Here is a 27,810-nt window from a genome sequence, read left to right as displayed (position 1 = left end):
CGACATCTCTTCTCAGTATTTTTTGCATCAGAGATTGATGAATAATAAATTATCGCGCGACGTTACACGGCTCCGGAGAGGAAAGTGTGGGTTTGTGTTTGGCGAGAATATCGACGTCAAATCCAGTATTTCCCAAGTATAGTTTTCCAAAGCCATTTTTTTCGTCAATTGCGTCAAGTAAGGTACGTATAGCGACTATAAATATACAGCTAGACTCGACATACGGCTAGATATAGGCTTACAGGTATATATGTATATTAGATATATACGCGCGTCTCTCTTTCTCCCACTTTGAATTATTCGAGGAAAAATCGATACACGGAATAATTGGCGTGAAAATTGAAATCTCTGTAGCGAAAATGTGTTTGAGAAAATGGACGATATTGAAACGACGCGATGACGGCGAGTTTTTTCTTCTCGATCGCGCAATAAGCGTCGAGATTGACAGGAAGCGGAAAAGCTCGATCGCGAGCGCTTCCTCTCTTACGATCTATAGTATAGGACAGACGGCTCTCGATATATCGCTGTCTGAGGTCGAGGTGACCTTAGGTTTAATTTAACGCGACCGCTCGCATTCGCGTTTCCTACCGTTCGTATAGCATCTGTGTTATCTCGTCGCTCGATCGACAATTTATATATAGTTCAAAATATCCATCGCTCCATTATCTTTAATCTTGGAATGCAAATGACGAGGATCGTTTTTACATCGCGTCTTTGTCGTAATTGGTAATAACGCGCTATCGCTCGCCTATTCGTCCACACATATGCACACACACACACACACACACATATATGTATGTATATATATTCTTAGTGTATTTGATATTTAATTTGACGCACACATATACTATGTGACTTTTCACAAATTTACGCCCGCAGTAAGATATATTTTTTATGAAAAATGTTAAAATTTGATGGATCCAAATATTACGATAATGGAACGGATAATAAAAAATACAAATATGAACATTTATTGACACAGTTTTCGATGCTCTTTGGAAAATTTGGATTTGGTCGACGCGTTTCTATATCCTCTATCCTAAATACGCCACGACTATACAATAACTCGAAATACTTGGTTGTAAAATCTTTTCCACATTCCTTACAATCGCGTCACGACAATGAGTATTGTGTGTGCTTCTTTGTCGTTTGACTCGATGCGTTTCAAGTCTCTTTCGCGGTTTGCCAAGAAAAGATGTATATTATTTATTGTTCAACACGACTACAATAAGGGAAAAAATTGGCGCGACCGAATTCGATAAAGCGTTACATCCGTTGCTTTGAATAAAACTCGTTACTCTTTCTCTTTCTTCTACTTTTCTCTAAATCTCGCGCGCATAGCCGACGATCCATTTTGTCATTCTTGATTATGAATAGTGAACGTCATTTCGCGCGACTAGACGCGCGCGGCACCTTTCTTTCAACTCGATCTAAGCTTCTTCTTCCTTTTGCTCCTATTTATGGAGCACATATCTTTCCTTCTTTACTCACTCATCTCGCTCTGGTCTCGTCTCGTCTCGTCTCGTCTCGTCTCGTCTCTTCTCTTTTTCCCCCGGTCGCGAACGCTATATTTGTGTTGTATGAAAATGCAAAATGCACCGTCAGAATTCCATCGTACAGTCTTACAATAGCGACTGATGATACTCTGAAACGATTGCGATTTCTTCTTATTTGAGCCTCTTGGTAGCCTAGCGCTTGCTTACAATGACGACGTGAATCGCCGGCGAAATTGGAAGTCGCGATCCGAGTCGCGGTTCTTTTCGTTTTATTTCGCGATCGGAGATATCCCGAGGAAAGGTGGAGAGTGTCGAGTTTTATACGTCGGACACGGAGGATAGATGGACGAGATGGCGAGAGGGAGCGCAAACATCTTGGTCTCGTCGCGCGATGCGATGCGATGCGCATCGCCGATAAAAGCGCAGGGGTGCGACATACCTTTGCCACTTTTTTCTTTTTCCTTTCTCTCCTTTTGTCAAACGACATTTGTCCAGTTAATTGACGAAAATAACAATTTGATCCAAGAAGAGGAAGACGCGACGTCGACGGGACGTCGAGATTATCCATAAATAGAAATAGAAATAGAACGCGCGCGCGAGAGAGAGAGGGCCTGTCAAATCGAATGAGGGGATCGTCAACAAAATCTGCCGTAAAATTCGTTTCAAGGTGGAAGATATATTTTTCTAAGAAACGAATACAGGGAACATGACGAATGTGCATCCGGCTTAATACCTCACAGGACGAAGAATGCCGCGCAGGTATATCACGTGGAATCTGCGCGAAAGCATTATCCTCTGCCGCCTTTAATCGCAACGAATACACACACGCGTAGCTTCTCTTTTATATATAGACTCCATTTTTTCCCTCACCTTCGCGTTTCACCCTACTTTTCTTCTTACAGTCTCTTTTTCGAAATCTGTACATCGCATGTCGTTATTCTATATTTTTGAACGATGAAACTTTTTCAAATATGCAATTAAATAGTAGTATACAGATTATCAAAAAGTAAACCATTATTACATATTCAAACTGGGATAATAGCTCTCTCTCTCTCTCTCTCTCTCTCTCTCTCTCTCTCTCTCTCTCTCTCTCTCTCTCTCCTATTCTATTTCTGGGAGGAAAAAATAAATAGTTTTGCAGTCGCGCTTCATTCTTCATCAGCGGCGTGAAATATTTCAGGCGAGACGTCCGTTCTCCATAAAACAGATAGCGGACGTCGGTGACTTTTGCGCTGCCCATCGCGGCGCGGCGCGGCGCGCAGTTGAACATACAGTTTAGCTCGCACGCGCGAGTGGGGATGGCGCACCCACACGCCTGGCGTTGCCTCGCACACCTCTCGAATGCCGGACGGCGCGGCGATTCGCTACACCCGCTACACCCACCGTAGCGCGCGCAATCGAAGTAACGCGCGACTTTTCTCGATTAACCCCCGTTACGCTCGTGGATATATAATATATACGAGCGAACGTCCGAAAGCTGTCACATGCGCTTCCTTTTTTTTTTTTTTTTTTTTTCGGAGAGCGCGTGGCTAAAAACTATTAAAAGAAAAGAGCAAGCGCGCGACATCGTACGCGTATATATAAAATAGAGAGAGAGAGAGAGAGGGAGAGAGATGGGGTATCTCTTTCGTTGGCAAAGGTGTCGAGTGGAGGAGAAGGAAGTGGAAAAGCGTTCGGATATATACATAGTTGGGTGCGGCAGGCCGCGATTGAAATTCAAACGGCACCTCGCGCGGCGCGGTCCGAAAGTCGGTCCTAGCCCGATTTCTGCAATCTCGCGATCGCGCGCGCGTAATCTCGAGCGATCTCGAGGAAGGATAGAGGATAGATAGAGTCGCGACGCGACGCACGACGCGATATAGGACTCCTCCTTCCACCTTCTCTTCACTTTTTCCTCCACCTTCTTCTCCTCCCACCAGAGACAAGTTCAGCACAGAGCATCGCGGAACGGAGTGAGCAGAGCAGACGGCTCGCGGTCAGTTAGTTAGTCAGTCGGACGTTTGCTATCCGATACGGTGAACGCTCAAAATTGCGCGGCGCGCTCGTCCACGGAATCGCATCGATGCGAGCAGGCGAGAGGTAAAGAGAATAACAGAGACATAATACGCGAACGGAGGAGAGGGCATATACGACGAAGAAGCTTTCCTTCTCTCTTGGTCTCGGTTGATCGGTTGGTCTCGGAGCATTCTCGTAGCAGCGCGTGTTGGTACCTATACCTATACCTACCTACCTACCTACCACCTACCTACCTACCTACCTACCTACCTACCTACCTACCTACCTACCTACCTACCTACCTACCTACCTACCTACCTACCTACCTACCTACCTTATAAAACGTGCGTCGCGCGAGGAGAGGAACGCGAATCGAGAAATCGCAGAGTAGTAGCGAGAGAGCGAGCGAGGCTTTCTCGCAGTTGGCTTCGCTCCGTTCCCTCGTGCGAGCGGAAGACTCACGCTTCGACTTTCGCGTGCACTTTTTCTCAATTCTACCGGGATTACGCGATACCATTCGTCGAGGGTGAGATAGAGGGGGCAGGGTGCGCGCACTTTCGAGATTCAAACGTCACCGCGCGCTACCGTCACCGTTTATATATCCGCGCAAAGAGGAAAAGAGGGAAATCCGCGTATTACGTAGGAAATCGGATTTTATATACGCGCGTATGTGTGCGTGTGCGTGCGGAAAGTTTTGTGCAGTGAACGCGGTTGTTAATAGATCGGTGCCGCCGCGGCTTCGACGTCGGCGAAGAAAGAGAGCGAGAGAAGAGAGGAAGGCTTACGCTACATCTATGCGTAAAACATCGGTGCGAGTGCCAGGACTGAGTACGAGAGAGTAACCAGCTGATAAACACGCGTATACACGGTGAAGAAGAAGAAGAAGAAGAAGAAGCAGGAGGAGGAGGAGGAGGAGGAGGTGGTGGAGGTGGAGGTGGTGGAAAGGAAAGGAAAGGAAAGGGACGGGACGTATCGTTGCGCGCCGCGAGAGACCAAGTGTCGCCGATATGCATTTTCACAGTGGGCTGCTGTTGCCGATCCTATTCGTCATCGCTTCCTGTCCTCTGACGTTACGCGCGCGAAAGGTCGCACCCTTGATAGAGGACGACTGGGCGAGGAGACCGCACCGGGCCGCCGGTAAGTGACGTATATATATATATATATATATATATATTTTGCATTTTCTCTCGTACTTGGCGCTCTTTATCGATCAACGGCGATCAAACGGAAGCCCGAGACCGCTCGACTCGACGCTTGTTTCGCCGAGCAGTTTCTTGTCCTTTAAAGGTTAGAGACGGCGACGTGCCTCGACATACGCGTGTATACGCATATGTACTCGAGTGTCTACGAGTAATCTTATGTAATGAGAAATGCGCGCGAAAGAAATACGGAGCGTTAATGTTGCCACGCCGATCCCAACTTGTGTCTTTACTCGTCTACTATACGCGCGCTCTCTATCTCTATAGAGAGAAAAAACCTCTTTTTCCACCTACTTGACATTTAGTAAATAGTCAAAGATCGATGAAAAGACAAAGTTTCTCGCGTCATTTGCCTCTTTGGTTCATTTCTCGAATTTCTTCGAAATGAAAAACTGGAGCGTAACGTATATATGCATGCGAGTTGAAAGAGCGAAACCCCGAAGCTTTATGTACTTTGACTTGACAAAATTACGTATAGACGATTATATCATTTCGTACGACAAATATTATTGTACCAGGTTCTAGACGACAATAACAGTTGCGCCGATACGATCGTACAATTGATTAATGTTACACATTACACGTCTCACATGCATGTTTACCAAATAAGTCGAATGTGCAAAATCCAAATTTCTATTTCATAAACAAGCTCTCTTATTAATCTGCAAATATTCTACGATTGTAAAATGTGAATTTCCTTCTTTGATTTCGCACGTTTCATGTTACTCATGCACCAACATGAGCCAGCTTTTAGAGGCGATTTACGTACCGTCGTAATCAACAAGGGAAAGAGGAGATGCTGACTAGCTGACTTGTAACCAACCTTGTTGCAGAAAAATGCTTACAGCGAATGGTAAACAAAAAACAAAAAAATATAGCAGAATTAATTGACATGTTGATTGGCAATTACTCAAAGATATTGCAGATGGATATCAAAAATGTACAAAATATTAGCAAGGTCGAAAGTAAATACGTTCGAGCCAGCATAAATTGTCTAAATCTTAATTCCGAATAGACTACGTAAACTATGTTAATGCAATTAATAATTCTTGAGGCGAGTCATAAAAATTCGGGATCAAAGTAATGTAAAAAGTGACATGAAATCAAACCGATCGGTGACTAATCAATTTTATAAATAACGATAGTAACAAATTGACAAAATTAGAAATGATTTATATCTTATATTAGTTGCTTTCGTCATCGTTCAACGTTTCCTCTTTTTTGTCAGGGATGTTCTTTGCTGCTGCTGCTGCTTCACGACACTCGCAAAAACGTGGTCAATTACGATCGCGCGCGCACTTTGTTTTATATTCCGACGACTGCGACGAGAGATGGGCAAAAGTCAAATGGTTACAGCAAGTTACGATCTACTCGAGACGCTGGAAAATTGCACGCCAAATTTACATAATGCTATTTCTGCTATTTTCCAACGAAAAGTATATGCGCGCATTTTAGGACGATCTTTGCCATCTGCCTTACTTTAGTTAAGATACAAAATTGATACTCGCCAAATGCAATATTCAGCAACGATATCGAATTTTCTATCGAACATAAAATACGTAATTAAAACAATACGCCGCTCTATTTGCTCGTAATAAAATCTTAAATTCAAAAATAGTATCGGCATCTTTCTTTTTTATACTTTGCAATATTACGCAAATTAATGACCGACAATGAAATGATATATTGCACGGATTGTGATAATCTCTAATTGTTGAAATTGTAGAGAACGACTTATTGTCATGATCGTATATTTCAAGAAATAAATTTATGGGAGCTCGTTGAACAGTACGATCATGTTGTTTACTTACAATTGTCATTCGCGTGACATGAGATTCAACTATCAACTAAAAAGGATAACGCGGCACTTATTTGTAAGTATGTCGTTCAATTGTCTCCAGAAATGCGATAGACTGCGGAAAACGTGATTATTTTTTTTTTTTTTTTTTTTTTTTTTTACAAATAATGCAGGGATTGTACGATTGACAATTAATTAATTAACTCTGCGATGATCCGCTCCTTTATCGCATCTCGGCTAACCATTGTGACGCGCGCGATATCAGATTAATCGATGAGTGCAGTCGTTATCGATATTAAGATTTATACCGATAACTTTGATTTATAACACGCACGAGACGACGAATTGTATTTAATGAGTTCGATCGATTCGATGCATTAAAGGCGCTTGCTTTTTTTCTGTGCTCTCGCAAATGTTGTTTTCGACAATAATGTGTATACATAAACATTGATTCTAATATGCGCGATTAGAGATATAAAGAGTAACGCTAAATGGAGAGATATATTTCGGCTACTCGAGATAAAAATAAAAATAAAGGCTCTCACTATGCGTCTCATTGTGTTCGGATTCGACCCAATTTCATCCGATGGTAGATTACTTTGTACACGCGTGTTTAAAAAATAACACGTCTGCAAGTTTTACATATAAATGGACCTTATTCACGTTGCAATCGAGCCCTTTCCTCTCGCGATCCTCTGTTCGACAAGATTCGCGCGGCTAATTGGCTGCAGCCACCGAGACAACGCGGCCGTTGTATATTAAACAAGTTTAGTTTAGAAGCCAATGTGGCCTTTTTTTCAAGTAGTTAAACGATACCGTTCATAACACTGCACACGTTCAGCGGTTCAGCGGTTGAGCGTGCGCGACGCGAATTTACAATGTCATCATCATCTTTCCATGTGTAGAAATATTTGACACCCTATTGACACGATAATCTATGATGGGAACGAGCGCTTGGATTTTTCGACTTTCTCGCAATAAGCGCAGCAGCAGGATTTCTCGAAAATGAAGACGCGAGCGGTTCGTGTCTCTCCTGTTTCTCTGAGAAAGGCTACATCGCGCCGAAGAGAGGATCGTATATATTTAGACGAGCTGCAGACACAAAACGACTTACCACCACCTCCGCGACGAACGGCTCGGTTTCTTCGTTTCTCTCCTCCTTCGTTTCCCTCTGCCTTCTATTTCATTGTCGCGGGTGCACGCGGCTAACAATAAGAGTATACGCTAGTTCAAACTAAGCGCGAAGCTCCGCGCTTACAATTAGTCCGAAGCCAAGGTATATATATATATATATATATATATATATATATGTACGAATACTTTGCGAAAATGTCGCGCATCTCTCAAGATGTTGCCTTTTAATCGCCCGAGATATCGATTTGCATCGATCTCATAGAGAACCCACACCGGACAAGGCACGGCAGGATGCGCAAGATAGCTTGCCATTATCCTCGGATGACATGGGTGCGGTTTGTACTTTTCTTATAGCAAACTGCCGTTTTGCGATCGCAACATCACGAGATCGCAACATCGATATATAGATGTTGTTGCCATTTCAGAACTCAATTTTCAACATCAAAAGGAACTTTCGCTCGATCAAATGTTCATTTGTTCGGGTTACTCCTTTCAATGAGACAAAATTTCTCGTCAATATATATACGATGCTAAAAAAAAACTACGGAAATTGCCACATCTCCATATATTGTAGTAGCGAAGATAATAATAAAATTATGCAACAACGTTCGTATATATATACATATATCGTAGACAGATTTCGTTATAGGTGAAAGGAAAGGCACGGTTCGTTATCGAAATGTCGTGCGAAAGTTATCACTTTCTTCCGCTGTCAAAGTTCGCGAGCGCGCCTGATTTGAACGGATAAATGCGAAAACCTTATATACCTAATTTTGCAAAAGTCATTTTTTCTCCCGGATTCGCGATGAATTTGTCTGAAAGTTATCCTGCTTGTTGATAAATTTTCATGCGATCGATATCTCGCGCGTGTAAAATATAACCGCTAATCGGTACCGTTAATGTCACTTGTATTCCTTCCTCTACTTACGCCGTTATACTTGGTAGACCGAGAGAGAGAGAGAGAGAGAGAGACTCACGCTCTCGTCGTATCATTCGTATCGCGCATATCGCATCGTATCGCGTCATATCGCATCGTATCGCGAGTTAGTATAGTTTTATTACAACACGCGCGCGCACCGTTAAATGGTTCGCTCCTTTTTTTCACTCATATATGTCTCGTCCTGATTTTACGAGTCGTCTCGATTTACCCTTCGCGACGGAGATAAGATACACACGTTACTTAATGTTTCTCATGAATGAGTTTAATCTAGACGGTCGTTCGTTCGAAAAAGTTGTCGCTCTGGCGCCGCTCTAAATGCACACATATATATATGTATATACGTATACAAGTAAACCTCGTCCTCCAATCATTTCAATCATTCGAAACACTTTTCGTCTACAATTTCCTTTTTCAATTCGAAATTTATTATATTTATTCCAATAACGCTTTTATATAGTAGCTTATAAAATTCAATGAAAAGTTTGATTATTTTATTAATGTTTCATACAATCTTATAAGCGAAATGTAAAAATATATGTAATTTTCGGGCCACCATCGCGTCATTCCTGCGTATATACGACGTATCGTCGAAATCTGTCGGATACTTTGCCAACGAACGGCAGTTGACGATTGGTCGTTCGTTATCTATCATCTACCGCAAGAGTATCATCATCACGTAAATAGGCTTCCTCGGAAATTTACTCCAAGTAAATGAGTGCTGACGTTTTCAAACTTGGTTAAATAGATGGAATTTGCCGTCGCTAATAAATGTATGCGCGTTGACGACAAACATCTAATTGAAATGTTAAATTATCGATATTCGATTCGGTTATTGCGTGTCGATTACAATGTCGCGACACATTAAATTAAAACTGGCTTTGCGAATATATGTATATATACATATATATAGATTTAAATTATCCTAGTAGAGCTGAATAAAGAAATATTTCTACCTTTCTATATTAAACTTGCAGTTGAATTTTTGTCTTTTGTCAAACATATATAATGAATTGAAACTTTTGATTAAAAACTGACATCTCTTTCTCTTGCGTAGGCGCGCGTATTTATACCACGTAAAAAAAAAGCAATTTCGATGGGTATCCTTGAACGAAACAGGCAAAGATCTTTTCCTTCTTCTCATTGTCAATAGTGATCGATCGTCGCTCCGATAATTCGAATTAAACTGACTTAACTGACTTGTCTGGATCGAAACGTAATGTATTATTTATCATTCGTATATATGTTTATTCTACATATATAATAGCATTACATCGGCTAATAATTATTCAATTCTGTGAGGCATACGATATTTTTTCGTCACTTATATTTACGTATTCTTGGTTAGTTGCGTGAATTATATTTGGAAAGATGAATATATTTTTCGTTTATCACGCGCGCGTACGTACGACCGATACATTGTACTTGTGCAAAACTGAATTAATCAGTTTCTTGGCTCGACGGAGAGCATTGACACGTGCCAGCAGAGAAATTTGGTATAATGCGAATGAGCCACTTGTCGACGTAATAGCGAGGTTTATTCGTCGGACAGTTTTGACGAATTTAAGCTAAGCTCGAGTGTTGGCATAATCCCAATACAGTAAACTCGATATGCTCCCCTCTCTCTCTCTCTCTCTCTCTATATATATATATATATATATATATATATACATATATTTGCAATAAAACAAATTTCTCTTTCTCGTATGCAACGTGCGAGAAATTGGAATAGTGACGATACAGATAGACCCCTAGTCTTGCGAATTCGGTCGGACGATATATTTACAAATATGTTGGTGCGTATTCCGTGTACGTCGTAGATTTGCGGTCGCCGTCGTCGCTTATCAGCGCGGTGCGCGGTCGTCGCGCGACGGAGGGATCGGCCGAAAGGCTTGGCGAACGTGAATGCATCGCATTACGCGTGCACTGACTCAAGTCACAGGCGCAAGGTCGGCATTTCTGAGCCGTGCGTGATATCACGTAAGTGTACGGACATGTACGTATATATGTATATACAGAGATGTATACTCTTTTTCCATTTTTTTCCTCGGACTAAAAATGCGCGCGGTTCTTTGAAAGTGTATATCATACTTGTGAAAATGAGAGAAAAATAATATTGCCAATATCCGAAAAAGCTGTTTACGCCGAAATGCTCGCAAAGGAAATGTTCTGATAAATAAATACTTTGGCATACGTATATATTTGTAATTGAAAAATAATGATATTCGGCGTGATATTTAGCAACATAAAGTAGGTTGAAATAAAAAGAAAGAAAAAGAGTGAATAATGGGTTCGGATCAGGTATAAGCGGTGGGGTGGTTCACGCATACATAAATAATCGGACGACATCGCGCATCGCCTACGTGTCTATCCGCTTTTAGCGGAGACGCTAAAACGTCTCGAGAGCCGGCACGGCGTGACGCGACGAGGCGTGGCGTGCCACGCCACGGCGAGACCAAACGAGATGAAGCGAGATGAGGCAAACAGGCGGCATCGCTCGTGAAAGTGGCGCTCGAACATCGTCCCCCGGTCTGTGTGATATCGTCGCGATACCTTACGAAGATGCTTCACGGTCACACGAGCGCTCGTTACTCGTTACGTAAAGCGCACATGACGCTATACGTCACGTTCGCGCTTAACATTTCCGAGGAAAACCTAGCGTAATTATAGTGTCATGTGTGTGTAGCTATACTTCTTGTATACACACACATATATATATCATATATATATATATATCGTTTTGGCAAAAACTCGAAATTACTTTTCGTCGATTATGACAGCGCAAGCATTATTATGAGAGGCAAACGTTTTGAACCTACACTACCTACTATAGAAAAATCGGAATTTTTTTTCAAGTACTATTCTACGGGGGAAAACAAAAGGAAAAGAAAGCAAGATGAAAAGAAATCCGGGGCTTTTTAATTTCTCTCCTAATCACGATGCGATAGGATAACCGTCTTACGTACGCGCTTCGTATCGTAATGTTACGATGAGACGGGCGCGATGCTATTGATGCTAAAGGTGATGTGAAACTCGAGACGAGACGAGACGAGAGGATAGATGCCGAAAAGAAAGAACGAGAGGAAGAAACGAACGGCGAGAATAGGCGTCACGTTCGTAAATCTATCCAACGTAAGAGAGAGAGAGAGAGAGAGAGAATGCGAGGGCGGAAAAGCGAAAAACGAAAGGTAGCACGTGTTTGCCATTCGCTCAACCGCTTTTCGCGGATTATGGTCTAGGATATTTCGACGTGTGTGCGTACATATATTTCTATGTGCTTGCATTATTTACATTTTACATTATCGCGAGCGCAGACGTGCTTACGGCAGCGCGATCAAAATATATACATATGTAGATACGAGTCTTTTGTTTCAAGTTTGGAAAATTGATATAATATACTTTGCATCCGCGATTTCAGCGTTAAATATCTCGTCTCGTCTTGCGTTTCATTTGATGCGGCATGCGGCACAAATTTGCCCAAATGCCGAAACGGTCGCCGTTGACGAATCTTATTTTTAATCATCATCTTCGTTTGATAACAATTTGTAAATTATAATTGCAATATACACATTTTTCTCAGATGCATCATTATATGAAATAATATTTAATAATCGTTTAATTGTTAGATGCTTAAATATTCGACTTCACACGAGGCTTCATATTAGATGGATGCTTGCGCGGATAGATTGCACATTGCTCTTATGCGACAATGGACGATAAAAAAGGAAAAAACAGATGTGAATATATTCACGATTAAATGTTCTCTCTATTGCATAATTATATATGTATAATCGAGGAAAGCATCAACTGTTCTCTTTTGTTACCTTCAAGTTTCTAATGGGAGTGCGTAATCTATTTATACAAATATCTATGTAATTGCGAATACATCTCGAGATTTTTATTATTGATTACGATTATTCGACTATTAGAAAATCGAAATTGCATAGTAATTTGTTGAACATTGATGGAAGAATATATCCATTTTCTTTGCTCATTTCGCCAAAATCTTTGATTACGGGTATTTCATTTCTTACTAATTAATTGGCAAAAGTTACAATGAGTTTCACGCACAAATAAAATACACAATAGGGAAAAATTGATTAGACTCACCGATGCGCAGCAGCGGATATGAGTTGTAAACTGTAAAATATAAATACATAAAATAAATTAGATACTAAAATTTTAAATAATTAATATTTCGACAAAAAATCTGTTTTATATTTAATAGTAAAAATAATAATAAATAAATGATTTACATATAGTTGCTCCGCCGATGCCACCCCGGATCTCCTCCTCGTAGAAGAAGCTCGCTTCCCTCGAAATCGAAACACTCGAAACACTGCACTCGCGGTACTTTTTTTTTCGTTCGCGACTTGCGGCGACGCCCGGGTTTTAGCTGTCACATTTTCGCGCGAATAAAACCGATGCTCCGTTTTCGCGTCGCCGCTCTTTTCGAAGCCACTTTGTCGTAAAAGACCGAGCGTTTAATTCGTCGCGTAACCATAGTCGAAAACAATGAACGCCACAATCGTTTGCTTAGAATATGATCGACTCTCACGTAAATTCACGCACGCAAACGAAGCCAAGTTGGGCGAGATTCGCGGTCGACGAGGTTATAATCTCGCGCGGACGAGATCGGCACACTCGACGTGATCGGATGCATACGATAATTAACACTGTAAAGACACTAATTAATATATATATATAATCACATTCGCGTACTTTTACGGACCGGTGACGAGCGATGCGAAAACGTTGACCACGAACTTTGCGCCAAGTGTGACAATGGGCAACATTTGCGAATAAATTCGAAAATATATTCGCCTAGGACGAAGCGCTCGATCGACCAATCGGGACGAAGGGATCCTCGGTCTCCGATTGGTCGAAATGCCGGAGGATCTCTCTGTCCCGATTGATCGAATTCTGCTCTCTGTCGCGATTGGTCAATCGTGCGCTTCACTCTAGATTAGCCTAGATCTCCGAACGCAATCTCGATTGTTGCTGCTCTCTAGCGTACTTTATTCCACGTTCGCGCGTTCGTTCCCGGACCGGTCCGCAAAAGTGCGAGGATGAGTATTAATTATAATTAGCGTCTTCATGTCGTTAATTAATGTCTTTAACCTCGTAATCAACGTTTTCTCATCTCTCGCTATCTCTCCTCTTTAGGTTAATTTTTTATTAACGATAGTGGAATGGAAATATCTTCTTTTTATACTCTTATTCTCTTCCCCATTTACGTATGCATATATGCAGACGCGTACATACATCAGGTATAATATGCACATATCTACATGTATAAACGATTAATTGACTCACAGCTGTTAATCTCCGTTGTAAATAAATAGGTATTAATTGTTTTCATTTTAAGAATTTTATGCTATATTTATTAGATGCACACAAATTCATTTTTTATTTTTCAAGACAAAAGCGAATAAAATACAGTATAATTTAAAGAAGCAATTTTAATAAAAGCTCGCCAATTTCAGAGATTGATCATGGATTAAGCTGCGAATAAAGAAAAGCGGCATCGCCCTACAGTCGCTTGGCAAAAATAAGAACACTGCAAAACACATGGGCGTGCATAATACATACTCGCGACGAAAACAATTCCGTTATTTTCAGAGCCGTGTCTTCAACTCTGTATTTATTTTACGTGAAAAGGAAAGGACAACGCTCGCCAATGTAAGGCAACGAGATTCTTAATAGTTTTTTTTTTTTCCTCGAAAAAAGATGAGACTTGAGAAATGATATCGTTAAAAAGAATTGCGAATATATATTAGTTCACATATATTATTGCATTTTTGGTATATCAGCTTGTTTAAGAAATTCTGTATTTGTTTGCTTTTAAAATGTGTTGTAAAAATTTGCGTGCATCTCAATAGCGATCGAGTGGTCGAGAGATTCCTACCACTGTGTCACCGATGACATCGATTTAATCTGTTGCGTACGGTATTTGTAAACAATAGCTATACAGTTGGAATAAAATTGCGTCGTTGACGACGTCTCATTCGACGATGGTTTAAAGAACGTTACGCGCTACGCATATTATCGATAAAATGAATGCGAATGAATATGCGTGTACGGCTCATGCACATGCCAAACATCTTACGTTATACCCGCGTCAAATTGCGCCTTATATTCGTCAATGACGGTAGCGTTATATTAGCAAACCCGTAGACGTAGACGAAGCATATTTTTCTCGCGCACCTGAAATATATACATATACATATACATTTTTTCTCTTATTTTATTTTAATATTATTAAAGATATACGTACACATATGTATGCAACCTAATAATATATTCTTAATCGCGAAATACAAATTTGTTTTTAGTAATCTAATGAATATTTTTGTATACAATTTGTATTCGTATAATATTATTAGATAATATTAATTAATCGCACTGGTTTTCCTCTGTTTCAGAATGCACTTTTGGCAAGCAGATCCGCGAACTAGGCTCGGTATGGTTTGCGGATTTAGGACCGCCCTTTGGAATCATGTATTGCATCAAATGCGAGTGTATACCGGTATGTAATATACAGCGAACTCGCGCGTCTTATTTGCATGAAAAAAAAAGTGTGTGTACGATATATGCCTGGGCATTCGTATGCGTAACACGTATCTCGCTATATACACAATCCACGTATTAAAACATGTTGCACATCTCACACGTAGGGTTTGACGAATACATTGCATTTAATAAATAATTTTAATGCGGTACCATCGGAATTTATTAACATGCATGAATAAAGAGTACCCTCTTTTTTTGCCTTGGAATTTATTATCGAGAAACATGCTAAAATCATTTTTAAATACGAGTTTTCGCTCTCGATGCTTTGCACATTTTTCCTTTTTTTTTTCTTCGAACGAATCAGGTCACAAATGTTTGTTGATACGAGAGTCGAGACGCACGTTAAATTCGTATATATAAAACAGAAATTGAAATAAATCTTTATGTGCTACTATAAGGGTAAAACGAGTTTTTTTAGACACTCGGTCGAAACTGAATTAAAATGAGAGTACATTTGTTTGAGTAAAGAGATTTAGTTTGCACCGCAAAATATATGCGTACACAAATATTTATCGAATCGCGCGATAATCACATCCTCGTTTATATTCCGCTTTGTGTTTTCTGTGATAAAATGCGACGTACATATGAAACTCTCTATTGCAAGTTTGTATTTTTCTTTGTCCACATTTCTACATGCATAAATGACTGCGCGATGACTTTTCAGAGGTGTACGTGTTCGATGGCGGCTATTTGACGGGAAAAATGGTTGAAAAATGTCTTACGATGGAGCGCAAAGATGGATGAAAATGTGAGAGACGGAAGAAAATGAGAGAGAAAGATGCCGCGCTGTTATGTTCGGCTCGTGAGCGCGGCGTCTATTTTTAGACTTCGGAAGAATGACAGTCCCCCTCTTCAGCGTACATGAGGAGCTATTGATAGGTCGCGATCTTGGTTGTAGAAGAAGCAGACGCGTCGCGTGAATCACACGTCGTTACGAGAAGTCATGTCTCCTCACTTAAAGTCATCGCAGTAATGTTGCGGTTCGTCGAACGCGACGCTTATCCTTTCCGTAATAAAGTTTCCGAGACGAAAAAAGAGTCACGCATCCTTGATGCACTCAATCTAGAGAAGAGCAATGTTAATTACCTCGCCAAACACAGATTGTTTCATGCGATATATATTAGTACACGAGATGTAATTATTCCAAAATATCTTCCTCATCGTTCTGGCGCGAGCAAAGAGAGTGAAGCTAAAGTCACATATATATATACATAAGAATATAAAGGTGTCTCTTTTATCGCAGACAGTGCAAAACCTGAGAATAAGAGACAAACGTAATAGCACATATGTATAGCGATCGCAAACCTAATCCGTTGTTTGATGCTTTCAGGTGCAAAAGAAACGGCGGATCATCGCGAGAGTCCAATGTCGCAACATAAAGAACGAATGTCCCAAACTCACGTGCGACGAACCAATTCTATTGCCGGGTCGTTGCTGCAAATCCTGTCCCGGTGATATGAGTAAGTTACGCAATAATGTATAACATATATCTGATTAGTTTCTTTTTTTCTCGTTTATTTTCAGAGTTTCGTCCCCCTTTCTCTCGAATCGCGTGAAAAACACATACGGAAATGAATTCCCGCGAGATGTAAACTGTAGGGATGAAACTGTAGAGATCAACGCGCGCGTGGTTTATCATAAATATTTCATTTGGTTTTTTCGCGCTCCGAGTATCTCGACTATGCGATTTACTCCATCCGCATTCTACTGCGACTAGCTGCGAGCTGCGATACAGATTAGGTATCCGCGAAGAGAAATAGACGGCGTTGTGCCTGGTGGGGGAGGGAGAGGGGAGAGAGGGAGCTCTCGAAGAATTTGGCCCATGCCGCCGATGCGGTGAAAGTAGCGTATCTCGCACCCTGATAAGGTTAGCAGATAAGCCTCGCGTGCGTCAGCAACGGTAATGAGCGCAAATTGGCACGAAACGCTTCGCTCTCGCATAGCGATATTATCGCCGCGTGCGTTGCATATTTATTGCTACGTGAATTGTTTATCCGAAATAATCCCGAATAAATCGCAAATTGAGACGCGTTATATAAATCTCTCGTGTCACCGTTTACACGATTATTGCATTCTCTCGCCTATTTTCGAGGATAAAAATGACGATACACATTTTCTTCTTTATTTAGAAATAGGAACAAAGAGAGAGAGAGGACGACGGACGGATGAATATATAATTTCGCTCGATGATGAAAAGATATAACGAGGAAAAAAAAAAGACTGGACGACGGATGAAAAAAAGAAAGGTTTAGAGTGACCGATCGCGTTCTCTCGAGAGGGAACTCGAGTTGTAATCGGCAAAGAGAAGAGAAGAGAAGAGAAGCGGAGCGGAGCGAAGCGAGAGGAGACGAGGACGGACGCCACGGGTTTAGCGCCATGGCGCCGGCTATATTACCGCATGGCGTCACTTCGATTAAGCCGTGCAATCTAAATGTAAATATTAGCATATGTAATGATCGGGCAGAACGCGCGCAGGGAATAAGAATAGATGGAGGCGGATGAGGCGAGAGAGATAGAGAGAGATTGTAGACATGTGGATACGACGCGCTCAGCGGGGAGAGGAACAACGGGAGTCTTTTATGTCGTTTATATAAAATATATTCGTTTGATCGTTCCATTTACTTTTCGACCTTTTACTTTTGTCCGGAATGCTTATAAACAACGATAGAGACGTTTGTACTAAAGTCACTCGATTTACGCAAAGTACGCAATTGTAATGAAGTTCTGCCTGCCATTTCGACTCCACGTTATACCGCAATTTCAGACTTTTATACTTGTCTCGGTGTATTTTATAATTTAACTTTTTTTGCATAAACAACTTACATAAAGTGTGTATTCTTTACACATTATCCGACGTCATTTTGACTCCATTGAGACAATGGATCGCGATACTTTGCAACGTCTGTCGCGTGGATCATTGACGATGCGACGAAAAAGACTCGCATATATATTTTATACTCGTATATGTACGTATGTATGTATATATGACGACACTTTTGATAAAGCGCTCTTTCTCCTTCTTGTTGTCGCCGCGTCGATTCCACCGACGACGATAATACAGAATCATTTCTCGCAATCCCACTCTCTGTCTCGCATTTGCTCTCACAGAGAGCTCGCACAGACATCTCGATATCACGCGCGTCAAATTTATTTTCCTCCCCAGTCGTCACTGCTGTCTGATAGAAGAGGGGCTCGTTGGCCCCTGCTGATGAAAGGTGAAACTCGGCGCAATTAACAGCGCCTTTCTTTTACGTTCGTCACGAGGAAATGTATCGCGACCCTTGAACCCGTCGATTGAACCGTCGCATCGATTCTCATTCGGTTCTCGTCGATTATCACAATCGGCCACGAAAATATGCGGACGTCGAGTCTTCTTCGACGTTGTAAAATAAATTAGACATTAATTACGAGTATACTGACGCGTGCGTATATTGGCTGAAAAACGCAATTTATATATAGTACGTCAGAAATCGTTCGAGAAAAGAATTTTGATCGATCGCGAGAATACAGCTTTACGAGCTTATTCTCCATTTTTTTCTTTTTTTTCCTCAATAATCCTCTAATAACGCGTTCCTAAAATATGAAATAATGTGTTAGTTGAAATAAAAGCACTTTAATCCGATTTATTGACAAAAAAATGAAAACAAAGACAGAAAGCACGATTGTGAGCATCTAATGCTTGTAATGAACCACTCGATTAACATTTACATTCTTTCTCAATATTAACGACGCGCGACAGAACGAACGTCGTGTCGTCCGCCGCGATTATTCGATTAAGCCGGAAATAGTTTGGTCAATAGCCGCGGTTGGTCTCACGCGTGTCGACGGAGAAAGAGGGGATGAGGGTGAGGAACGACGTACCGCGTGTACGTTTTGCGCACGGGGGCAATTAACGTCTCTGTGGCGCTGAACCGGCGCGGTATGCGCCATAAAAGTAACATTCAAAGTAGCGGCGCCAGCCGACTCTTTTTCCTACAGACATTCTTTATGATCCATGCACATGCCACCACCGGCTGCTGAATCGAGGCTGCTGAATGTTGAGAATCGACGATCGACGCGATTAACCGTTTATCTTTATTTTATACCTATGCTGAATGAAGGAGGAAGAGAGAACCGGGTTGCCACCCGGTCGGTGGCGTCACCGCCATGCATGTAAAAAAAACACTCGCTATTCTCTTGTGCGAAAGAGAATTTTTTTCCTTTTGTATAGTTGTACATGCGTTTGTGTGTGTGAAACTACATATATGATATACGCCTCTCCAAGACCGATTCAAGGAAACTCGAGAATGTCTCGTCTAGTTTGTCCTTCTTGAATTATTCCTGATGTCGAACAGGGAAAAAATATTTCAAACGAAAAAGACGAAAGAGAGTGCAAAAATTTCCGATCGATTTGAACCTTTTGTACGAAAAGAAAAAGATTGCATCGAGTAATAAAATAACGATAACGACACGCGTATATATTTACGAAAAAAAAAAAAATCTTTTGTGTTACAGATATAGACATAGCGCAAGATTTGCCGGCGCAGTTGACTTTGGAGGAGGAAGAACGAAGCTTGAAACGTAAGATTCGATTGTATACTAATTATTTGAAACGGGCTCATGGACACGACAGTGACTGAAATTACGATTAACGATGCATTTTGCAATTACAGATTTCGGCACCCTGTTAACGGGCAGAACGTCGCAATCTCTGCGTCGCGACAATTCGAATCCAACGGCGTACAACGGCGCGTACAACTATCTAGCAACCGGTCGCTTCAGCTTCCACCGCAAAAATCTCTACTACTCGTTCTATCTGTCCGCATCGACGCCTCGGCCGCGCAACATACAGTTCGTCGATGGATTCGGCAGCATCCTCGAAGAACAGGCGATCGATCCGATCGGTGGCGCCTACCAAAACGCCACCGGCAAGCTTTGCGGCGTCTGGAGGCGGGTGCCGCGCGACTATCGTAAATTACTGCGCGAGGAACGTCTGCACGTCTCCTTCATCTGGGAACCCTCGTCGAGTCTGACCGGTCAGGTGTCTCGATACCGCGCGTTGTCGAGCGAGCAGTTCTCCTCGCTGCTAGAACCGACGATGGGCGTCGATCGATCGTTGATGTCGGGTGCAGGCGCGACGGCGATCGTCGCCACCTCATCCGCCTCGACCCCCTCGATCCACGTGTCGCTCGTCTTCAACGGTCTCTTCCTGCCGAACGACGTGGCCGACGTTCCGCTGATCGTTAAGCTGGAACATCAGGAGAAGGATTACGTGGTCCTTACCGAGGAGATAGTGGTGAAGAAGCCGTCCAACGAACTGAATTTCGGTGAGATTCGCAGCGCGCTCTCCGGCACCGATCTCCGTTTGTTGACCCGTGGCAAGTTGTCGATCAGTATAATGTCTCGCAAAGATCCGCAGGCTCTTCGTCTAGTTGGCACGGTTGGTCCGCGCGCGACTTGCGATATATATCAGACCCTCCTGTTGTCGGAGACGCCGTCCGTGGCGTCCGGATTGGTCTGGGCCTTCCTGGATCGTATCGGAGCGCTACGTTACGGAGTTCAGTTGATAGGACTCGAGGAGGAGAGTCCCTTGGTAACGTTGGTGGACGAGGGTGGGAAACGAAGAACGGAACTCGAGGATCTGACGCCCTCGTTGATCAACGGTCTCGCGAACGGTTCCTTGGAACGGCCCGGACCGAGACTCCTACAACCGCTCTTCAACGAGGACCTCTCCGTAGTCGCTGCGAGTCACCTCGGCTCCGTGTTGCGCGGCAGACTCTTGGAAAGACCCGTGGCAGACGCTAGAGACACCGCTGCGCCCATATTGCTGCGCCGATCGACCAAAGAACCGATATATCCCGGACCGGTCGGTTTGATATGGATCGCGATAGATCTGGATTGTTCCCTGCATTACGAGTTGGAGCTCGCTGGGTTTCCCGCCTCTTCTCAAGAACCACGGACCTTCCGTTTGTATCTGGAAACGATGCCTCTGTTGGCGCAAGGTGCTCCCGTTGCCAGGAGACTTCTCGAAGAATTTACAGGATACTCTTTGGAGGGTTCCGTCACCGGACTGTCATCGATGGAGCTCTACAGAATCGAATCGGGCATTGGTTTTCTCGAGGTGACGGATAAACAGGTTACTCACGTCTTAAAGGCTCCCTTCAAAGCTAGGGCGCCGTTTAGCTGTTTGCCGCATTACGCCGACAATGACATCGCCTCCGTGATGTACCTGCCCGGTGCCGGTAGGTTGGAGGATTTCGAGGCCGGCGCGTGCTTTCACGAGACCAGATTCTACGAGGAAGGCACGCAATGGACGTCGAGCTCGGATCCCTGTTCGATGTGTCATTGCTATCGCGGCTTGGCGCGATGCGACACGATGCCCTGTCCGATAGTCCCTTGCGCGACCGTGGAACAGCCACCGATGCCTGGTCAATGCTGCCCGACGTGCGCTGGTACGACAACATATCTTTGTTTATTTATGTTTATATAGAAAGAAGGAGGAAAATTAATCCTTGCATATATCAAACAAAATCGAAGATGCAGAATTATCGATTCAAAGTGAAAGCGTATTATTGTTGTAAGTACAACTGTTTGCATGTAAGCACATTTAAGTGCGCAATTTTATGCAATTAAGTTATAATCAAGTTTTGCTATATATATATATATATATATATATATTTAACATTCACAAAAATAAAGGAACAAATATTTTAAATCTTACTTTAAACGTTATATACGTTTAAAAAGGCTACATTATCAGTGTTTAATCATTTGTCAATAATGTTTAGCATTGGTGACTGTCGAACCAAACACGACAATCAAGAATAATATCACGAGAGGTTGCACATTGGCCGGACAATATCATCTCGCAGGATCGTCCTGGCATCCGTATTTACCACCAGTAGGATTCGATATTTGTGCCATTTGTGTTTGTGACGTAAGTTTTTCCTTCTTTCGAATTCTATTAAAATTACAGAGGCACGAGTAAATGATAACGAATTCGCAAACATTTTTAAATCATCTGCGTGTAGCTATAGTCGAAGACGCGAGCATTATTTATTCGATAATATATCGAGGACATTTTTTAAATTAAAGCTAAAGATAGGAAAAGCAGTAAGAATAATACACACATAAATACACACTTTGGCGCGAGCGAATGCAAAAAGTCGAGTGAGCTCTCGCAATCTACAACGGAAATCCATTTGTCTCGCAGGCTGTCACGCTGGAGGTGAAATGCCCGCGGGTGCAGTGTCCGCCGCTCGAGTGCGACGAGAAGATCGCCTTCAGGCCGGACAAGAAGGCCTGTTGCAGGCAGTGCCCGGTAACGACGCCTCGTAGCAACACGACTACCACTGCTTTAATCGACGTCGCACACCTACCGAGGGATCAGGCTTTACCTTCGACGCGACGTACCATGGAAGAGATACTCTCTTCCGGTGGCTGCAAATATCCGCTCGGTGGACCCTACGAGAACGGCATGGAATGGCATCCCCGAGTGCACTCCCACGGTGAGATGAAGTGCGTCAAGTGTCGTTGCAAAGTAAGAATTTTTTTTACTTATCCAATAACGATATACATATAAACGCATATAAGTATATATTCAAATTTAAGATGACACAAAATGATTTTAATCGGACTGTGAAATAAATTGCGATTGCGTCTTGTTGCCAAGCGGAGAAAATCTAAAACTCTGAAAGTTTATCTCGTTTATTTATATGTATTCATCTATTAGATGATCGCTAAAATTGCTTTGTCGCAATATCTAGACACACGGGTATGACTAGTAACCTTTAAGGAAATAACTTTTAATCAGACTTGCGTTCGCCTGCGGCCTCCCCCTATTATAACGTTCATTCATTAAGATGAAAATGGAACGCGCGCGCTGTGGCCTCGACTGACTTGCGTCGTGTCGCGTCGCGACGTCATAAGACGAAGTGAAAAATAATCTCGGCCGTAAGAAACGAATTTAAAAAGTTATTTTAAATCAAAAATATTCTATAAATATGGGTCTAATTCGCGTAACCAAGCATCATGGTTTATAATTTTATATTTGTGGAAGGATTTTCTATGATTTGTGATTTTTACATTTTATTTCTCATTTATTCAAGAAGAGTATAAAAGAAGTAATTGTAAAATTTGCGAGAAGAAGAAGCGAAATGCTAAAATATTGATTATCCATTTATCAAAAGCAATTTTTAAAAATTGAGCATTTACATTTTTCCCAATTTATCCAATTGTTTTCAATAAAAATAATATTTAGTAAGGTAAGAGATATAATACAGCGACTCGTTCAAACATTGAAATTAAATGAAAAAATGTACAGTTTTGAAAAGATTTGTGAATAACTGCTTTATACACGAGCATATTCTTTTCGCAAAAGAATACCTACGTAAATGGTAATGGATGCCGCTTCTTTTACCTTGTTTCAGAACGGCGAGGTCAGGTGCGACAGAAAGCGCTGTCCACGATCACTCTGTAATTCGATCGCATATCAGATGAAGCGTGGCGAATATGTGGCGGACGCCGATGACTGTTGCACGGCCCAATGTCGCCGCGCGAGACGTCATCACCGCAACAACCATCATCCGGCACCGCGGCACTCGGTGACGCCTCGCGAGCTGAGCTGAGCCTGATCCTCTCTTGCGAAAAATCTGCTCCGGTCTATGAAGAACCTTGCCATGTGTCGTGCCATCATCGTCGGATTCGGCTGATGATAAAACCAGTCGTCGATCGTTCGTTCGTTACGACCGCGTGTGCCGCTGTCGCTACTCATCAAGCGCGGATCACGAGCGATCGAGAGCCTTCGAAGCAAAATGGAATCAAACAACTTTTATACATGCGCATATATATATATATATATATATATATATATATATATTAAGAGATATGTTGTGAGAACTGGATTCTACAAATCTGTATCCTCGAGATGAGCAGAGAGCTTAGGAGTGACAATGAGAAAAAATCGGCGAACGAATTCAATCCGTCGAGAATATTTATAACTCTTGCATTCGACTGGGCGAAAACCGGCGCGCGAATCTCGTTGCGGAATTTCGTATAGTGCTCGACAAGACAAGAATAATTGATCGATGATGGCGCATTCGCATTGCTCAAAATTTGTTGTCGGTGGTAAAATCAGCGAACGCCTGGACAACAAATAACACTCGTACTTTTTCGCAGAAAGTTAAGAAAACGCTAGCGCAAGAAGAAAAAGGACGCGATATCGGATACTATTCTTATCTGCAACGCCCGTCCACTCGGTCGTTTGCTCTAAACTCTAGACTCTAGAGTCTGGAGTCTCCAGCGCTCGCAGCCAAACGCTTATTAATCAATTGATCCTCATCAACGAGTAAAGTGGAACGAGAGCGCCCGTCTCTTCGTAAAGAGGGAGACATTACGATAAACGTTAAGAGTTATACAAAAATGAGGGATGGAAATTCGTATAGGAACGAGTTTTTCATCACAACGTTATTGCAATACCCTACCCATTAATCTCTCTTCGAGAGTTACCCAACAACCAAAGAAGACTGAAAAACCTCCGATGGCGGCATCAGTTATCACGCAATTGCTAATATTTACTAATAATTACAACTTATTATTATTATTATTATTATTATTATTATTATTATTATTATTATTATTATTATTATTATTATTATTATTTCTATTGTTAATAGTATTATTACTGCTATTGCTTATACCTTGTACTATAATTTTAGTATCTTTATAATTGGCATTATTATGATTGTTATACTCTGCTATGTCATTTTTCTTATTGTTTATCGAGTTTATCTTTGCCGATTGTTTATATAAATTAGTAAAGTAAAATCTAAATTATCGCTGATAAGAGTGTATATTTATATTGTGCGTTGCATACTCGTTTGAGACGAGAAGAAACACGGTGAAACAAGGAAAAACATGTACTTTACGATCGATGAGCAGTAAAACGTTTGTCAACGATAACAGTCATTGTTGTATGTTTGTAATATATTTAAGTTGTATTAAATTGTATTTATTATTAGGAATAATCCTTTTCAGCCGGAAAAATGGATTAATTTTTTGACATATCTTTAATAATTGCTGATTAAAATTAACGCGCTGATTATTTGAAACGCAAAAAATGTAATATATGTAATGTATATTTATCTATTCTAGAATTTTTTTCCCTGTAGATTCTTTGATCGCGTACAATTTAAAAATAACATCTCATTATTGGATCGGGAGCCGTCCTCTACCTGTAATAACTTTTAAACAGCAATTTTTTAACGATGCGTTGATACACGAAAGATTTATCATATACTTATTTCTTTTGTATCTACTACATGTATTTTTGTACGATATAAGTTTTTTTTAGGATCTTTATTCAATTGGCCCTATTACTATACGGCAAAATAACAAAAAACGGATGTCGTAAAATTAGAAACTATTTAAGAGCTCTTAAACCGAGCTCAAAAATTCAAACTCAATATCGATATAAAGCTTTTAAATAGCATCTAATTCTACCACTAGACTGATATATTTATTTTTGTGGTGAAATAGGGAAACGTTTATTCCCTGTAAAAAAATTAATAAATAATATTTCTATTTATATTAGAGATCAAAATTTTTCCAAGTAGCTCCTAATTCTAAAATAATGAATTTTTTCAAATATTTTGCCATAATGGGGACAGCGGAATAGGTTTTAAAAGCACAGCCGCGAAAGCGAAACGGAACGATAAGATACTCTCGAGCAAAGTAACATAACTTGGCGTTATAAATGTGACAAATGTCAGAGCATCGGAATAATAATTTGAATCTAGTAGCCAACAGAGAAATTTGTACAACTGAAACTTGAGAGACAAAATCGCGATATCATTTGTCAACGTTATACGATCGTAACGTTTACTGGTTCACTTGTTATTTAACTTTGCCATTTAACATAGTGTATATCTCATTCTCATGTAAAGACATTGACTACTGTTTGTTATACGTGCCTTACTTATGATACGATGAATACATTATAGTCAGCTGACATTAATATATCGCGTATGCGAATATTTTGTACATATAGTATACAAGTGAACGTCTAATAATCTTATTTTAACAACACATCAGCATTATATATGATAATTATTATATTCATACATTTTATTTATACATTATTATATAACACTCTTTTAGCGCCATCCAGAGTTTCCCCTCTATTATTGTATTCTTGTTTATTATCAATTTATTATATTGTCATGATTATTTAAAGTCATCCTCGTACGCAAGTTATTGATTTTTGACGAGTTGATATTAATCATTTGATAAACAGAATGCTCTTATTATGACAAGCTTTATTAAAAAGCTGTATTAAAAACAATACTGTTTTAATTTAGTTATCAACATAATCTCTATAATGCTTATTGGAAAAGAATGATTTGAGTTTATCTCCTTTTATTATAAATTTGAGCTAATGAAAGATTGGAAAAGAAAACCGTGCGTAGTGTTACATTGCATGAAAGAGTTGTCGTTAATAAAGTTTGCAAAAAGGAAGAGTGACAAATGGAATTATCAGAAGCGATCATTGTGATCTAGCATCGTATATGTATACAAGAATTTATTTTATATCAAAGTGTAGTATAGTTGCAAAATATGTACAATGCTGTTAATTCATTGCAATAATTGAAATAACAAGATGTAATGTCGCATAGTGTCTGTAATGTGAAATTGTTAGAAAAAAAGGATAAATTTATATCCATGAATTCAAATACAATGTCTGTTTGACATGGTTTTTTTTAAGATGCCCTTCAATTCATATAAAATTAGTATTACTATTTTTCTACATACAATGCAATAATGTTAACATAAATATATTTCTGCGAAAAAGTAGGTTGAGAAATGTATGACGCACACTTTAAGAATTTTATAGAGAATGAAAGTCAATTCTGTACTGTGCCAAAACAAGTTATTAATTAAAAGTGTCGGTTATTACTATTACTATTAAACAAATAGTAATATTTATCCTATACAAATCCTAAAACTTCCTTAAGAAAAGAAAAGAATGGAAAAATAATGTCATTGTGCAGGAATTTGTCACCGGAGGTATGATTCACGAAAACCGCGAATAGGTATAAAACCACCTGTGGGATCATGATGGTGACTCACTGAATTCGATTGATATTCCACGCAGAGATTCCCACGAATACCTTCTTCTTAATCCGCACTTTTCTCTACCCGCATATCGTATCGTTGTGGGAAAAGCCATTCGATGAGTAATAGTAAGATACGCGTAAATCAAAGGAAAATCTCACCAATCCTGAATAAGCCAGATTGACAATTTTCTGACTATCGGTGTAGATTTGTATCCGTGAAGAAAAGTTCTCTCTGTTTATCAAAAATTATCTTTGTGTCTATATCTGTAAAAAGCGAGAAAAAAATTATTTCGATCCGATTATTACACGTGTATATTAATTCCTGTTATTTGTCATAAGAATATTTTCAATAATTAGGAATATTTGCGATAATTGGAATATTTACTTTTTAGAAATAAGAATTTATCGTTTTCGTTTATACACAATTTAGCGATTGATATCGCCCGATTTGAATATTATACTTTTGAGAAGGCAACACGCACGCATAGATGTATATATGTATGCGGCTAACGTGAAATTGTGGATAAACGTCGTTCCGTCCTTACCGACCAAAGATAATTCGTCGTCGTTAGTAGAGTTTTCCTCC

General features: G+C 40.7%; 1 protein-coding gene and 2 long non-coding RNA genes across 4 annotated transcripts; 1 reads left to right on the top strand and 2 right to left on the bottom strand.

Annotated features, from left to right (window-relative positions):
- The first annotated feature begins 4,409 nt into the window (after positions 1-4,409).
- Positions 4,410-26,856, top strand: sog (chordin short gastrulation). 2 transcript variants are annotated; one of them, XM_029312655.2, is made up of 8 exons: positions 4,410-4,628; positions 14,985-15,088; positions 16,463-16,592; positions 19,627-19,692; positions 19,785-21,563; positions 21,900-22,048; positions 22,325-22,651; positions 23,541-26,856. In XM_029312655.2, the coding sequence occupies exons 1-8, from the start codon at positions 4,499-4,501 to the stop codon at positions 23,736-23,738; spliced, it is 2,883 nt and encodes a 960-aa protein (XP_029168488.1). In that variant the 5' UTR covers positions 4,410-4,498; the 3' UTR covers positions 23,739-26,856. The 2 variants fall into 2 exon arrangements, with proteins under 2 accessions (XP_029168488.1, XP_029168489.1); XM_029312656.2 differs by lacking the exons at positions 4,410-4,628; positions 14,985-15,088 and adding an exon at positions 15,540-16,266.
- LOC114938651 (uncharacterized) lies at positions 16,617-24,433 on the bottom strand. Its single transcript, XR_003821106.2, has 2 exons — positions 21,257-24,433; positions 16,617-21,198 (listed from the first exon to the last, which is right to left on the bottom strand). It is a non-coding gene; the product is annotated as an uncharacterized LOC114938651 (long non-coding RNA).
- LOC146721423 (uncharacterized) lies at positions 26,380-27,756 on the bottom strand. Its single transcript, XR_014925665.1, has 2 exons — positions 27,610-27,756; positions 26,380-27,488 (listed from the first exon to the last, which is right to left on the bottom strand). It is a non-coding gene; the product is annotated as an uncharacterized LOC146721423 (long non-coding RNA).
- Positions 27,757-27,810: the final 54 nt, after the last annotated feature.

Source organism: Nylanderia fulva, unplaced genomic scaffold, assembly GCF_048542155.1.
Source record: "Nylanderia fulva isolate GAGA-0341 unplaced genomic scaffold, ASM4854215v1 Scaffold48, whole genome shotgun sequence".
Lineage (NCBI taxonomy): Eukaryota > Metazoa > Arthropoda > Insecta > Hymenoptera > Formicidae > Nylanderia > Nylanderia fulva.
Note: the sequence above shows the minus strand (reverse complement) of the source record. Positions and strands in the feature narration are given on the sequence as shown.

Coding starts and splice junctions, on each gene's coding strand:
- sog (XM_029312655.2), top strand. CDS start 4,499: ATGCATTTTCACAGTGGGCTGCTGTTGCCGATCCTATTCGTCATCGCT. Junction 4,629..14,984: donor GAGACCGCACCGGGCCGCCG/GTAAGTGACGTA, acceptor CCTCTGTTTCAG/AATGCACTTTTGGCAAGCAG. Junction 15,089..16,462: donor TCAAATGCGAGTGTATACCG/GTATGTAATATA, acceptor TGATGCTTTCAG/GTGCAAAAGAAACGGCGGAT.